This window comes from Trichosurus vulpecula, chromosome 8, assembly GCF_011100635.1.
Source record: "Trichosurus vulpecula isolate mTriVul1 chromosome 8, mTriVul1.pri, whole genome shotgun sequence".
NCBI lineage: Eukaryota > Metazoa > Chordata > Mammalia > Diprotodontia > Phalangeridae > Trichosurus > Trichosurus vulpecula.
The window spans coordinates 204,907,886-204,924,824 of NC_050580.1; the positions used below are offsets into that span (position 1 = coordinate 204,907,886).

Consider the following 16,939-nt stretch of genomic DNA (forward strand, 5'->3'; position numbering starts at 1 on the left):
TCAATTTTGCAGATGACACAAAACTGCAAAGGAATAGCTCCCATACAGGAAAAGTGAGGATACAAACAGATATTCACAGGTTAGCCCACTAGGCTGAATCTAATAAGATGAAATTCAGGAGGAATAAATGTAAAGTCTTGTACTTATGTACAAAAAGTCAACGTCACACCTATAAGATGGGGCAAGTGTGGCTACACAACAGTTGTTCTGAAAAGGATCTGGGCTCAATATGAGTGAAATATGGTAACCACAAAAGTTAACGAGATCTTTGGCTACATTATGAGGGACATAGATTCCAGCAAAAGGGAGGTGACTGTGTCCTGCTCTCATTCAAATCTCATCTGGAGTATTTTGTTCATTTGTAGGCATCATGATTTAAGGATATTAATAAGCTGGAGGAAGGCAACCAAGATGGTGAAGAATTTTGAGTCTAGGACAGTTGAGAGAACTGGGCATGTTTAATCTAGAGAAAAGATTCAAGAGGAGACATAAGAGCTAAGGTTCAAGTATGCAAAGGATACTAAGTTCGGCTTAGTTCTAGGAAAAACTTCCAAATAATGAAAGCCACCATCCATAAGTATTATGGGCTGCCCCTGGAGGGGGGTGCTGGGTTCCCCCCTCTCTTTAGAGGCCTTCAAGCAGAAGCTGGACAGCCCCTTGCCAGTCATGTTGTTATACCAGAAGCGAGTGAGACACGCCACAGAGTATAAGTTTTGAATGGAGAAGTTTATTAGCCGGCAGTCATTCGGGGAAATTCCCAAAGCAAATGACCACGTTTAAACCGAGAGGGTAGTTTATATAGACCATACAGGATTCAGTGCTTAATTATCTCTTGAAGTTTACATATGTTACTTTGCAGACTCAGCAAGCCTGTGTTATTTCACTTTTTATGACCATGATACATTAGAGGAACCTCCTGAATAGATTGTAAATACAACATATCAGATAGTTGACAAAGTGTCAATTGGAATCACAACCCAGGATCTCTGTCTCCAACGTTTGCCATAACTCTTGAAGCTAGGAAGGCTCAAGATAAGGCAAAAGTCATATAATTCAAGATAATGTCTGGGGCTGAGGCTTTGAGGCTTTCATCCTTCAAGGCCATAGGCAGACCGAGTGATGCTCCAGCTGGGTTTGTTGAGGCAAGAGATAGAGTTGTCTCTCAGCCCACTCAGTTAGACAAAGGAAGGATCGTTAGGCTTTCCTGGTAATTAGCTGTACATTCCTTGGAAATGTCTTAGGGGCCTGGGACACTCGGACCTCAGTCTGTTTTTTTCTTATGCAGACTGGGGTTTGCAGTTAGGGGCTGGGGGCAGGGTTTTTCTAGCAATAGCTGGCTACTCAGGTATCACAATGTTATGGTGGAGATTCCTTTGTATACGGGTTGGACACATCCCTTCCAACTCTCAAGTTCTGTGATTCTGTGACAGACGTGCATACACCTAACATACCTTAAGACACAGAACAAGAGATATGTGCACCCACAGTCACACCCAATGATAGCTAATGTTTATATAGTACCTACTATGTGCCAGGCACTGTGCAAACAGCTTTACAAATATTATCTCAGTTAATCCTCAGTTGAATCCTGGAAGGCAGGTGTTGTTATCATCTGCGTTTTATAGATGAAGCAAATTGAGGTTAAGTGACATTCCCAGTGTCACAGAGCTACTAAGTGTCTGAGGCTAGATATGAACTCAGTTCTCCCTGACTCCAGGCCTAGTGTTCTATCCACTGCCCCATCTAGCTGCCCTACACATAGAGAAATGCATGTTATCAGAGATGTGTATGCATACAAACAAACATATAGGAAACACACCCAGAACCACAGGTGTATGGGTATATACACACACATACACACACACACAGAAACGAAGACATAGAACTAGAGATACATGCATCCACCAACGACATATACACGGAAGCAAAGGTCATGGGATGATATGCTTAGAGCTGGAAAGGGACCTTCAAGGCCAATAAATCCAACAAACTCATTTTATAGATGAGGTATCAGAGTGGTCAAGTGGCCTGCCCTGAGTCGCAGAGCTAGTATGTGTCTGAGGCAGGATTTGAACCTAGGTCTTCTAGCTCTGTGGGTGTACATATACACACATGCACACAGAAACTCACGAGGACACTGAATTGGAGATATGTTCACACACATGGATGCACAGACTCAGGCCAACACATGCACTCATGCAAGAAGATCCACGCAGAACCAGAAATACATGCAAATGCACACACATGTGAACACACAAAAACAGTTGACATGCACATATGAAGATATGCACACAGCCATGTTTACTCTCCCAGGATTCTAACCAAGAGCATCTCATACCAGTGGCTGGATGGAGGAAGGGGACACCCTGGTAATATCCTATGAAGAAGAACCTAGCACAGGACCTGAGACTCAGTCATTTTCCCTTTGAGTCAGGCCTAGGCAAATGGCGTGACGATAAGCGTCAGAATACATCCTCAGTCTTTCCATAAGTAGAGAGGATGAAGGAGACTATGCCTCTCTTCCATTACACTGTAAGCTCCTCGAGAGCAGGGACTCTCTCTTACTTTTCTATGGGCCAAGCACACAGTAGGCACTTAATAAATGCTTATTGACACACTGTCCAAAATGGGAGGAAAGAGGACGTGGTAGCTAGCATGTCTCTTCAGGGGCCAAGAGGCCTTCAAGCAGTAAAGTATCATTACCTGGCCCCCAACTCACAAGAAATAGTACTTACAGGCTGTAATAATAATACTCAACATTTACCAAATATCTTCCACGTGTCAGGCACCATATGGGGCACTGGGAACACAAAGACAAAAATAAAAGTTCCTGCCTTCAAATTCAAAGGGGTTATATTCTATCAGGGGTAAGAAAAATTATTATTTCCATAAAGAAGCTGAGGACTACTGGGGTGGCATGCTATCCACACTCTACCATGTGGTGGTTGTGTTGGAGTTGCATAATTGTTCTTTTGTGTCATTGTCAGGGTCGGGGGGTGGCATATTGTGAAATGACTGGTACAAAGATAAGGCATCAATAAAACTTAAAAGAAAAAACTAGAAAAAGGAAAATCATTTTTTTATTACATGAATAACTAATTTTATATATGTGACCCAGAGATCCTCCTTTTGATTATTAATAACCAATTATTATAGAGTTGTTTCCCTTTTCTCTTCCTTCTGAAGGACAGGGCTGACAATGAGACATTCTCCTCAATCTTGGGCAGGATCCCAATCAACTGGGAGGCTTATTTCTGATTAAAGGGTAAAGAGAACCTAATCTAGGTGAATTCCCTTTGTTCTACTCTGGTAGGACTGGATGGAGAATAAATCTTTTTGTCTAGTGGTCTAGCTTGAGAGGAGCCTCTTTGTCCAAGAGTGCTGTCATGATCCATGATCCGAGTCATGGTTCCCAACATCTCATTAGAACAAGCCCACCTCTCATTGTAATATTCCTTCTCTCGTTAATTGTTAACAAATCAGAGTTGATTTGTCAGGGATAACCCCCTCTTCCAAAGGTATTCAAAACATTCAAGTGGCCTCCATACTGGGTCTTTCCCCGACAACACTGAACTCAATTTATTGATTATATGCTAGCCTAATTAATAAATTAATTACTAATTACCCCAAAACTATATCTCTTGGAATTTTCATTCATCTCAGGGAAACAATATGCTCACATATTACATACAAGACACATACAGAGTAGATACTAGGTATTTGGCCAAGAGGGATGCATTAGGGTGATGGGGACATCAAGCATGAGGGACTTTAAGAAGCAGGAGTGAGCACTGGAGACAGCGGGGCTGATCTGTGCAAAATCAGAAAGATTCAGGCATTCTGCGAGCGCTTCCTCTCCAGTCATGTCATTTAAAGACATTTGTCAAGCACCAGGCACTTTAGAGAACAAGACACCAGCACCGAGAATATGGGCAAGGTCAGATACTCACCAGCCCCCAGTCACCAATATGCCAGCCAGGCTCCTGAAGAGGGCAGTTCTCTCCCATACAGGCCTCAGTCAGGGAAGGCTTGTCCGCCGAGGAGCAGGCAAAATCTTGGAGGGGAGCACCTTCATCACCCCAACAGATGACAGTCCGCTCCGAACCCCTGGGCCACAGCTGGCAGAGCACTAAGGGGAAACTCAATCATTATCCTATGCTTCTCATTCCCCCTTGAGGAGTATTCTGCCTGGGCGGGGTGGGGGTGGGGGGCGCTACCTCAGCCTATAATAATAATAGTAACAAAACGACATTTATATAGCACCTACTGTGTGCCAGGCACTATATTAAGCACTTTGTAATTATTATTTCATTTTCTCTTCACAACAACTCTGAGAGGTATTATCTCTATTTTATAAATGAAGAAACATTATTACCTAATAATAACTATTTGTTGCTGTTCAGTCATTTCAGTCACGTCTGCCTCTTTGTGACCCCATTTGGGGATTTCTTGGCAAAGACACTGGAGTGGTTTGTCATTTCCTTCTCCAGGGTCACATAGTTAATAAGTGTCTCAGGCCAGATTTGAACTCAGGAAGTTGAGTCTCCCTGACTCCAGGCCTGGTGCTCTATCCACTTTGCCACCTAGCTGCCCAATGAGGATGATGATGATGGTGAGGATACTATCCCCATTTCACAGAAGTGGAAACCGAGGAAAATTGAGATTAAAGTGACTTACCCAGAGCCACACAGCTGGTGAGTATCTGAGGCCAAATCTGAACTCAGGCCCAATGCCCTATCCACTGTGTCATCAGTGAGTGAGGTCAAGTCACATGCCCCAAATGACAGGTGGACATCTGCTAGGAAGCCTTGGAGATAACCAGGACTTACAGAATCATACTCTGCTAATGGACTTTTATCTAACCCTATCTCCTTAAACATCATCATCAATTGTTAATCTCAGAGCTTGAAAGAACCCTAAAGATCACCTAGTCCCACCCAATCATTTTAAAAACGAGGTAACTGGGGCCCTGGGGAAGGTAGGTGGTGCAGTGGATAGAATGCTGGGCTTGGAATCAGGAAGATTCATCTTCCCAAGTTCAAATCTGGCCTCAGACACTTACTAGCTGTGGGACCCTGGGTAAATCACTTAACCCTGTTTGCCTCAGTTTCCTCATCTGTAAAATGAGCTGGAGAAGGAAATGGCAAACCACTCCAGTATCTTTGCCAAGAAAACCCCAAATGGGGTCACAAAGAGGTGGCCATGACTGAAACAACAACTGAGACCCAGAGAGGAACAGCGAATTTCCCAAGATCATACAGCTAGTTAGGATTAGCACTCAGGTCTGTCAACTTTCAGGCTGGTATTCTTTTTTGCTAACCCCTCCCCTACTTTATATTTTTATCATATTGTGTGTTGAGCACAGTAATCTGATAACCCTGAAAACCCTATGTAACCATAATTCTGCCCAAGATGGGCAGTTTTGCAGAGCTGGAAGTGGCTCTCTCCCCACCATGAGGTATTTATAGCAGTCCTTGCCTCCTCACTTGAAAATAACCAGGCAGGAAAGCCATAAAGAACTCTCTTTTAGTGTCTGTTTCAGCTCAGCAGCCAATCAACAGTTTGTTTCTTCACTATGTGATGAGCTGACAAGAAACAGTTACAGAATACCTACACATGTACTGAAAGCTGCACATGCTCAGAAGAAAGTACACATTCTCATAAGGACTGAGCTCTCATTGGCCAGTCTCTCATTACACCTGTTTAGTGAGTTATGCCCACGGAAACTTGCCAGCTTAATGGAAATTATCCAGTCTGCCCTAGCAAAGAAGGCCTTTTGTGGCCAGAGGCACCAAGTAGTCAGTTCCTTGCCATACTCCCCACCCCCAACCACACATGGTCAATTCTTCACTGTGCCAGAATACATGGTCGAAAGCACACAAACACACACTCCTCCAGAACAGAGCAGATCTCATCCCATCCCTGTGTGTCCTCTTTTTCTACACTGGAGGCCCTGCATTTCAGGACTCCTCTCCAATTCCCCATCTCCAGGACTCACCTCTCCCCAAGGCCCTGAGCTCCATGCTGCACACCTGTGCAGGTTGCAGGACCGTGTGTTTGGGGGCCTCCCTGGCAAGGCTTCACATGAAGCTTCATCAGTCGCCTCCTCTGTGCCTGCCCCATCGGATACAACGCAGTAGACGTGGCGGGACTGGGAACCTCCTCCACATGGAGCTGAGCAAGCACTCCACGGCCCAGCCTTCCAGCTGCAAGGGGAAAAGGAAGCTAGACCACATCTGGGCTCTGATGCAGGAGAAGCATTGAGCAGGAAGCTCCTTCCCTCAAACACTCGGCCTCCTCACGCCCTTGCCCATCTCCCTAAGCGGGAGGCTGACACTTATATACTGAGGCTGCTCATTCATATATCTCCAATGAAAGTCAGGCCTAGATAGCACGATGGGGAAGGCACTGGATGAAAAGGAAGGAGACCCTGGATTCCAGTTCTGGCCTCATCACTAACTTATTGTATGATTTTCGACAAGTCACCCGACCTCTTTATAAAACGATAATAAATGAAATAACTAAAGCAATAATGTAATCATAAGAACCACAGCTCTCTACTTTAGAGTTACTGTGGGGATCAAATGAAGTTATTAGTATATAATAACATTTAAAAAGTGATTTTCCTAAAGCACCGGACTGATCATCTCACAATAAACTCCAATGGCTCCCTATTACCTCCAGGATCAAATATAAATACTGTTTGGCTTTTTTTCTTTTGTGTTTTGTTTTGTTTCTTTTTTCTCATATAGTTCCTCCCATTAGTTCTTTTTATTTTTTTTTACCTTAATCTATTTTTTTATAATTATTTTTATTTTTAGTTTACAACACTCAGTTTCACAAGTTTTTGGGTTCCAATTTTTCTCTCCCTCCCTCTCCTCCCCCCTCCCCCCCAAGACGGCATGTAATCCAATGTAGGTTCTACATATGCCTTCACACTGAACTTATTTACATAATAGTCTAGTAGTAAAGAATTATAACCAATGGAATGAATCATGAGAAAGGAGAAACGAAACCAAAAAAAAAAAAGAGACCAAATCGTTTGCTTCAGTCTGCATTCAGATTCCATGACTCCTTTTCTGGATGTGCATAGCTTTTTCCATCATGAGTCCTTTGGAGCTGTCTTTGAACCTTACGTTGATGAGAGGAGTCAAGTCTGTCAAAGTTAGTCCTTACAAATACCGTGCGTCTGTAATCTGATATAATGTTCTCCTCATTCTGCTCCCCTCACTCAGCATCAGTTCATATAAGTCTCTTCAAGTTGTAATGAAGTCTATCTGCTTCTCATTTTTTACTGCACAACAGTATTCCATTACATTCATATACCACAATTTGTTCAGCCATTCTCCAATGGATGGGCCTCCCCTTGATTTCTAACTCTTTGCCACCACAAAAAGAGCTGCTACGAAGACCTTTGTACATACAGGTCCATTTCCCACTTGTATGATCTCTTTGGGATCCCATCAGTTCTAATTTCTCTTTATATCATGACTAATGTGAAAATACGTTTAATATGAATGCATAAGTATAGCCTCTATCAGATTTCAGGCCATCTTGGAGAGGGGGAGGGAGAGGGAGGGGGAGAAAATCTGAAACTCAAAATTGCATTATGGAAGTGAATGTTGAAAACTAAAAATAATAAATTGATTTTTAAAAAATACTATTGGCTTTTTAAACTTTTCACAACATGGCCTCTTTCCTATTTTTCCAGTGTTCTTAACATATTACAGTTACCCCTTCCACATCAAGACTTTCCCCATCATGGTTTCAATAAATTGTGGGTCAGCATAAGAAATTAAATGCGATTTTGGGGGGAGTTTTGCAGAAGCTGCAGACAACACGTGAAGGCCAACAGATGAAACAGAAAAAGCTTAGAAACTCAGAAATGCACAAAATATATGCACAGTATTGTATAACATCAGCCTACTTTATCTTTTAATGCCATAATAATTCAGACTTCTTCTCTGGAAGGAAAGGCTGAAAAATTTTACATGGATTTTCCAGATCGGGGCAGGGGTGCGTCCCCAACCCCACCACCCTCTGCAGATGTAGAAGAGATAACTGTACTCTCTTCCCTCTTAATTGTAGTGCCTACTCTCCCAATTATTTCCTATTTCTTCTATACATAGCATGTTTGTGTACATTTGTTCTCTCCCATTAGACTGTGAACTCCTACTACTGTCTTTTGCCTCTTTTTTGCATTTATTTTTGGTTTTTTTGTTTGTTTTTTTGTGAGACAATCTGGGTTAAGTGACTTGCCCAAGTCATATGGCTAGTAAGTGTCTAATGTCTGAGGCTGGGTTTGAACTCAGGTCCTCTGACTCCAGGGCCAGTGCTCTATCCACTGAGCCACCAAGCCGCCCCACATAGTAGGTTTTAATGAATATTTAACTGACTGCTTCCACATACTGTCTGATCCGGTGGCACTGGTCTTGCCGATCCCTGAATAAGATGCCCCATCTCCGCACTCCATGCATTTTCACTGGCTGTCCCGGATGCCTGAAAGGCTTTCCCTCCTCATTTCACTCTGTTTCTTTTAAGACTCAGCTCAGATCCCACCCTTCTCAGGAGGTATTTGTGCCCTTCCCTATCCTTGCTGGTGCGTCTCCTCTGGGGACCTTTCCTGGCTATTTTTCACTTTATGCTCTATCTTCTATGTACAGCTTTTTGCATGTTGAAGCCCCAGTTAGAATTTGAGTTTCTTGAGGGCCAGGGCTATGTTTTTGCCTTTCACTGCATTCCAGTGCATAGCAAAATGCCTGGCACACAGTAAGTGCTTAATACATGCTTGTTGGCTGCTTAAATGACTAATAATAGCAGCTTTTACATAGCACTTTAAGGTTTGCCAAGGACTTTATATACATTAGCTCATTTGATCCTCGTAACAACCTTATTAATAATTAACCAATAATAGTATTATTATCCCATTTTACAGATGAGGAAACTGAGGCACAAAGAGGTTAATGGATTTGTGCTTGGGTCACACAGCTAATTAGTGACAGAGTCACATTCGAATCCAGCTCCTTTAAACTCCAAGGTCGGTACTCTTTTCACCACATATCCAGATTCTAGACCAGACTTGGCTGTCACTTTTTTCCTCTAAGCCTCAGTTTCCTCTTTAAAAAAATGAGGGACTTAGGACACAATCTGAATCCATAAGGTATTGTTTATCTCAATGTGTCACCTTCTCTCCCATAGGTTCCTGTCCTTGCTCCCAACCCCGCTCCCCCAGAGCTCCTGGGATTAGATTTCAAAACTGGCATCTCCCCAGAAGACAAAATTCAGCCAACAAAGAAGCTGAAAGAAGGGCCTGGACTGCTTGAAACAGCAAAGATCATCCAGGTTCCCAGACCCCATGGTGGCCATGCAAAGCTCCGGTGCCCGCCACCGTCCGCACCACGGGGGCAGAGAGCAAGAGAAGCCCCAACACCAGCCCAAGGAGCCTGCCCAGCTGAGGGAGGCTCTCAGTGGGCCCACCGCTGCAGGCTTTAAAATTTCCAGTTTATGGGTAGGCTGACAGAGAAAGGGGACTCCCGAATGCCCACCCTCACCCTCGGTTACCTTTTCCCACACATGCCTCCGGCTTGGCCATGGCTCCACACTCCCGGCCGGTGGAGGTATGAGATCCTTTGTGCACAGAACAAAGGGGTTTGCAAGGACCAATAAAAGCATTTCTCCTTCTGAGACCACAGAAGAAAGGGCCATGCAACCAGGCACCTATCTTCCCTGTGAGGCTCCCCAGGTTAGTCTCTGACCCAGTGGACCCATAGGGCTTCACAAGAGATTGGGAGACCTCAGAAGCACAAACTCTCCCATCCATCCATATCCCCACCACAGAATACCCTAACTGTGCCTAAAGGGATGCCAACCAGAGCCTTCTAGAGCTCAAAGGGGACCATCTGAGACGCAAACCACTATCCTCCCAAAATAAGCTTCCAGGGGCCTTAGACACAAGAGGCCCAGACTGACCCTTTTCTAAGGCATGAAAGTGCGAATTCCTCTTCTGCTACCACTTAGGTCTGACACGGCAGGTGGAGCGGGGAGGAAAGGTAAAGACAACCAGGTCCTACCCTGATTCCAAGTCCCTTGTCTGGGAGGCAGGGGGATGGGGGGGACAGGACTCTGTGGGAAATACGCCTCAGACCCATTCTCTGAATATTCTGGGCCTCGGGTGTCTAAGGCCCCTGGAAGCTTATTTTGGGAGCGTGGTAGTTTGCATCTCACATGGTCCCCTTTAGGCTCTAGAAGGCTCCAGTTGGCTTCCCTCTGAATGGGATCCCCCTTTACTGAAGAAGAGCTAGTGGCTATTGGCCTATTCTCTTGCTCCCCTCCATGTCAGAAGAAAGAGGGTGACAGGAGATGGTTACATCAGGAGGCTAAAATGTGAGGATGTCCATGCCATCTTGCCTTTCCCTCTCTAGACTCCCTTCCATCTTCTCTCTATGTATCTTCTATCTACCTAATTGTTTATATGTTGCCTTTCCCATTAGAATATAAGCTCCCTGAGGGCAGGGGATGTTTTGCCTTTCTTCCTATCTCAGTGCTTACATATAGGAAGGATCCCTTTCCCTGACACTCCTCGGTCTTCATCATGGCACGGAGTCTCAATATTTCACCCTGGGCAATATCTGCCAGATGCTCCATTCTTACTCCCAGATGGGTAATTCCTATCTTGTCCCTCTCCCAAGTCCCGAACCCCATGAGACTCTCTATCCTGGAGAAGGGACTAACCCTGATGCTGCGTGGCCCAAACCCTCTGTTTTAGGGCTCTGCTGGAGGGAGGAAGGGTCAGATGGAGGCAGGAGGAGCAGAGCTCACCGCTTGGTTTGTGGGCAGGCCTGAAGGTTGCAAGTGCGATTGTCAGATGGCTGGGGCTTATGCCGGCACATATGATCAGGGTAAACCTCATTGTCGGTGGTGCAGAATACCAGGCGTGTCTGATAACCTGTCAAGAAGGGGTACCCAGGTGAGCTGGGCCCAGCCTGGACGCCTGTGTCCCCAAAGGTGTAGCTGGGGCCCATCCAACAACCTCACTGTGAGGTGGAGGGGAAGAGCATCCAAGGTATTAATGGAGCGGGATACACCTCCTGCTTCTGTGGGCCCTCACCCTTCCTCGTGGCCTTTCCCTAGTCCCCCACCTCCCTATACCTTGGAACCTCCTCTCTCCCCTTTGTCATTCTCATCGCAGCTCCAAGGTGACCTCTCCCCTCTTCTGCCCTCCTCACCTCCTCCACACTCTGCACTGCAGTCACTCCAGGAGCCATGATTCCAGCTGAAGCCAGTGTCCAGGGGCTGCTGGGGCAGGTAGTATTCATACTGCACCCCTGGGTTGGGCTCTTGGCTGATAAGCTGAAACGGAGGAAAGAAATCACCTATTTCCAAACCAGTGAAGAAGACCCACACTTCCTGTCCCATTTCCCCATTTCCCAGGGTTGGTCTGTCTGTCTGTTTCTCTCTCTCTCTCTCTCTGTGTATGTGTGTGTCTCTCTTTTTCTCTATCTCTCCATCTGTCTCTCCGCCTCTCTCTGTTCGGTAGTAGAAATAAGCATAATAGGTTACAAGTTTACAAGGTACTTCTCATTCTCTCATTTGAGCCCCAAAACAAAATGAGGAGGCAAGTCCTACAAGATTTGTGATCCTGACTCTACAGATAAGGAGACCCCAAACCCAAATGATTTGCCCATAATTGCCACAGTCAGCAAGTTTCAGAGGCAGGGCTCAAACCCAGGCCACTCAGTATACCCCCCTCCACTGCCTCCATCCATGCTACTGGAGTAGAGAAGAGGATGGGCCTGAGAAATGGGGTGACACAATGTACCTGAAAGTCAGGGTCCCTGAGTTCAAATCCTGTCCTAGCTCTACTCTTAGGACCCACGTTTCTTGTTCATCCTGTTCTGCTCTCTCCCTTCCTCTTCTTCTCTCCCTTTTGACTTAGATTAATTCTTGCACCAAGGTTTCCGACCTTAAGTTTTTTTTTGTGTCATGGACTCTTTGGAAGTCTGGTGAAGCCCACAGATCCCTTCTCAGAATAATTTTTTAGTGCATAAAATAAAATATATAGGATTACAAAGGAAATCAATTGTGCTGAAATAAAATTATTAAAATATTTTTTTAAAAACCAAAGCACGGGTTAAGAACCTCTGCCCTAGGTGGACATGACTGCTATTCCCAGGACAAATACCAAGGGGTGAATAAAAATGCTCCCATGTGAAGTCCTATTCCCAAAGCAAACCATAATGAAGCCCTCCACATTCTCAGTGTAGACACTAGCCCAGAGGTGGGGAACTTGCAGCCTCAAGGCCACATGTGGCCCTCTAGGTCCTCAAGTACTGCCCTTTGACTTAATCCAAACTTCACAGAACAAATCCCCTTAATAAAAGGATATGTTTTGCAAAACTTGGACTGTCAAAAGGCCACACCTGAGGATCTAGAAAGCCACATGTGGCCTCAAGGCCACAGGTTCCCCTCCCCTGCATTAGCCTCTTAACAAACCAAGCATCATCCCTACTTCAGTGGGTTAGAGGTGGGGGACAGAGAGAACAAACGATTTCCACAGGCTCCACTGACCTCGATGACCAGGGGCTCAGAGGTCGGGCCTCGAGCGTTCAGGTGTTCAGGTGCCAGGTCACCCTCAGACCCTCGCTCGTACTGAAGAATAGTGTTGGCCACCGGCAAGGCCCGGCCAAACTCAATTGTCCAGTGGCCGTTCAGGTAGTATTCCCCCCGCACATTCTTCACTGCTGTAGGACAAGAAGGAGAAAACAAAAAGAAGGAAATGGCCAGAAAAGTCCCATGTAGGGTTAGGGAGAGAAGAGCTGATGTCTTGCAGCTCTATGTTTTCTCTTCTCCCCTGTGGCCCAGTCCCCCAACCCACAATGTACTCAGTTTGGGGCTCTAGAACCAGGATTTGACCCTGGAGCCAGATTCTCCCTAGGGATTAGCCTCAGGGAAGTATGAGGGCAAGATCAGCTGTTAGTCCATACCCAGGAAATTCCTGCTGGCTGTGGCTTCTGCAATATGGATGCTGGTAGCTCCCGCAGGAATTACCAAAATCTGGTTGTAACCTGAGGGAGACAGAAATACGAGGCTGGGGAGGTCAGGGGAAGTGATACTGAGCTCCTAGACTGTATTTCTTGTTCCCTACCCCCCCCAACCCCTACCCCAAATATTCATGACCCAGCCCTCCTACCTTTCCAGTCTTTTTATACCTTATACCGCACCCCCCTACCCTGCCATCTACTGTTTCATAGGGTGACACTGGCCTCTTTGTTCTATCTGGAACCAGATGCTCCATCTCCCAACCTGGGGCATTTTCATCGGTCATCTCTCATGCCTAGAATGCTCTCCCTCCTCATCTCTACTTCCCAGCTTCCCTGGTTTTCTTCAAGTCCTAGTCAAAATCCTACCTTCTGCAGGAAGCTGTAAGCGTAAGCAAGGTGGATTTTTTCATTAGTATTTTTTAGAATTGGTTTTCCAGGATCCATGGCCATAACAATCTCTTGTTCCCAGGTGTTACATATGAGTTCTATGGTTCAAAACATCTCTACCAGACTGTGTAGATTGTAAGGGCCAGGGGTCGCCTGTTTAGATTGGTAAGGTCAGGATCCTGAAGGGGTGGAGTGTAAGTATAAAGCATGTGGGCACTGGTCAGTGAGTGGGGAACCTGCAGGGTTGAAATGCACAAGCAAGGATGATGTGTGTGCCTTGATCAGCCCCCATCAAGGCTTGGGCAGAATCTGTGTTTGTTTCAACTGGCCCCCATTGAGGCTTGAGGGGATTTAGGGGAATGCACAAGTTGTGCCTGTCTCCATTGGTCCCATCAAGACATAGAGGGAGCTGCCCACCCCTCTTCGAAAAGGGTAATTAGGGAATGCTCTAGGAACTGGTGCTCAGCAACCGTTGTGAGAAGGTTAGATTGAATAAAGTCTGCAATGTTTAATTGTTAACCCCTTTGAAGCTGTCTTTCCTTTATAAAAGCAGATCAAAGAACCTGTGCTAGCAGGCCATCCTAGGTGTGCTAGGGTGTTTGCTAATACAGAAGCCTTTCCCAATTCCTCTTCTAGTTCCCTCTCTTAATTATTTCCTATTTGTTCTTTACATAGCTTGTTTGTATGTAGTCTTTTGCATGTTGTCTCCCCCATTATATTGTGAGCTTCTTGAGGGCAGAAACTGTCTTTTGCCTTTCTTTGTATCCCCGGCTCTTGGCACAGTACCTGGCATATTGTAGGTGCTTAATAAATATTCACACACATACACACACGTACAGTTGCTCATTGGATAAGCTGACCAAAGACCCTAGGGAGAACTATGGAGTCTGAATGCAAATCAAAGCATAGTATTTTCACTTTTTTTTTCACGGTTTTTCCCTTTTTCTTGTTCTGTTTCTTTCTTCACAATGTGACTAATGTGGAAACATTTTACATGATTGCACATATATAACATATCAGATTTCTTGCCATCTTGGGGAGGGGGGAGAGGAGGGAGGGAGAAAAATTTGGAACTCAAAATCTTATAAAAAACGAATGTTGAAAAAAAAAAAAGAAACGCTTGTTTTTTTAAAAAATAGAATACTGGGTATGCACCAGCCCTGGAGTCAGGAGGACCTGAGTTCAAATCTGGCCTCAGACGTTTGACATTTACTAGCTGTATGACCTTGGGCAAGTCACTTAACCCTAATTGCCTTGCCTTCCCCCCTCCAAAAAAACAAACAGATAAAAAAAATACTTTAAAAGGAGAGAGATAGTTGAGGAAGAAAGAATTTGGAGATTATGTTACATAAGGATCAACTGAAGGAACTAGGGAGAAGAAGAAAAGATGGAGGTGGAGGAAATGATGGCAATCTATAATTATTTGAAGGGAAAAAGAATTAGTTTAGTTCTGTTTGGTCACAAGGGACAGACCTAAGTATTTTATTTTTTTAAGTAACGAACAAGTAACAACGATATTGTAGGTTAATCAACCGTGAATGACTTAGCTGTTCTCAGTAATGTAACAATCTAAGACAGTTCCAAAGGACTCGTGACAACAAACTGATGGAGAACTGATGGAGTATGAATGCAGGTTGAAGCATGCTATTTTTCACTTTCTGTATTTTTATGGGGGGTTTTGGTCTGTTTTCTTTCACAACATGATAGAAATATGTTTTGCAGAATTGCATATGTACATTGCATATGTATCTGTCTCAGGGAGGCGCGAAGGAAGGCAGGAAGAAAATGTGGAAGTCAAAATTGTTTTTAAATGTTAAAAATTGCTTTTACATGCAGTTGGGGGAAAAAACAAAATATTATTTTAAAAAGTAAATAAAATAAAATACACAGCAGAGATGAAAATTGGACAGAATCAGGAAAACAATTATACAATAAAAGCATTAGAAAGACAAACAACTTTGAAAGATATGAGAATTCTGATCCACTCAATAACAAATCATGATTCCCAAGGACAAATGATGAAACATGCTGCCCATCTCCTGACAGAGAAAGGATGGATTTAGGATGCAGATTGAGACAGCAATTTGAGGGCATGGCCAAAGCAGGAATTTGTATATTAACTCTGCTTACTTGTTACAAAGGCTTTTGGGAGGGGGGAGGGGAGTAAGGGAAGAGTGGGTAGAGGTAGGAGGGAAAGAAAATAGATTTTTAAATGAAAAGAATAAAATTAAATTAAAAACAAAAAAAATAGTAGAGAATCAAAGAAAATCCAGGAGGCGATACTAACAAGAAAGGCTGCGTTGGTACCACTGTGTTAAAGTTGATGCGTATTCTTTTGCTTGTCGATTGATCTGGCTAAAGCTTTTACAAGCTGTATATGGGGGCAGCAAGGCGGTGTGGCGAACGGACCACTGGCCCTGGTGTCAGGAGGGCCTGAGTTCAAATCTGACCTCAGACACTTACTAGCTACGGTGATGCTGGACAAGGCAGTTAACCCCAATTGCCTCAAAAAAAAGCTGCGATTAATGGTTTCATATTCAATCCTCTTTTTTGTCCTTTCTATATTAAAATATTCATATTTACTGGTGAGCTGAATGGCTCAGTGAATAGAGAGGCTGGAGTAAGGAAGGCCTGAATCCAAATCTAGCCTCAGATACTTACTAGCTATGTGACCCTGGGCAAGTCACTTGACTTCTGTTTGACTTGTGTTTGTCCTTCGTTCGCCTTCCTTTTTTTTTTTTAGCTTTTTTTTTTTGAGGGGGGGAAGGCAGGGCAATTGGGGTTAAGTGACTTGCCCAAGGTCACACAGCTAGTAAGCGTGTCAAGTGTCAAATTTGAACTCAGGTCCTCCTGACTCCAGGGCCAGTGCTCTACTCACTGCGCCATCTAGCTGCCCCTGTCCTTCGTCCTGGAAGAGGAGGAGATCAGGGAGATGATGCCATGACTTGCAGATGACTTTGACTGGAGTGAGGGAGGGCTGTGCAAGGTCACTGGCCTCACTTTCTCCTCCAGAGCCATCTGGGTCCAGTGACCAGATATTCATCAGGACAGCTGGAGAGATGGCCAAGGATGTAATGAGAGACCTTGGCCCTTCTAGGCCAAGGAGTTTTCAGGTTCTCACTCTGAGTGAGATAACACTTATTCTTAATCCACTGGAGAAGGAAATGGCAAAGCACTCCAATATCTACCAAGAAAACCGCATGGACGGTATTGGCATGCTATGGTCCACAGGGTCACAAAGAGTCAGACACAACTGAACAAGTGAAGAACAGCAATCAAGTGCACAATTTTAAAAGTTGGGATTTTTGTTTTTTAATGGAACCATAATAAGGTATTAGCTGGGGCTCAGGGGCTATCCTTGGGAAAAACCCCAGCTCTCTCTAAGCACACAGAATGTAGCCTGCCCAAAGGCAGCCAAAGAGAGGGTCCAGACAGTTGGGCCTGTTGTGGGGATGACCCCCAGTGCTAATGTGGCTACCCTTTCTACCCAGGAGAGTGACCCAAGGTCACTC

At 44.7% G+C, this 16,939-nt stretch overlaps 1 protein-coding gene across 1 annotated transcript in view; it reads right to left on the reverse strand.

Annotated features, from left to right (window-relative positions):
• PAPLN (papilin, proteoglycan like sulfated glycoprotein) overlaps nucleotides 1-16,939 on the reverse strand; it is a 90,781-nt gene that overhangs the window by 40,023 nt on the left and 33,819 nt on the right. Inside the window, 8 exon segments of the mRNA XM_036735610.1 lie at nucleotides 3,951-4,099; nucleotides 4,102-4,129; nucleotides 5,999-6,206; nucleotides 9,562-9,627; nucleotides 10,819-10,945; nucleotides 11,226-11,349; nucleotides 12,568-12,740; nucleotides 12,984-13,064. Of these exon segments, the coding sequence (XP_036591505.1) occupies nucleotides 3,951-4,099; nucleotides 4,102-4,129; nucleotides 5,999-6,206; nucleotides 9,562-9,627; nucleotides 10,819-10,945; nucleotides 11,226-11,349; nucleotides 12,568-12,740; nucleotides 12,984-13,064 (956 nt within the window).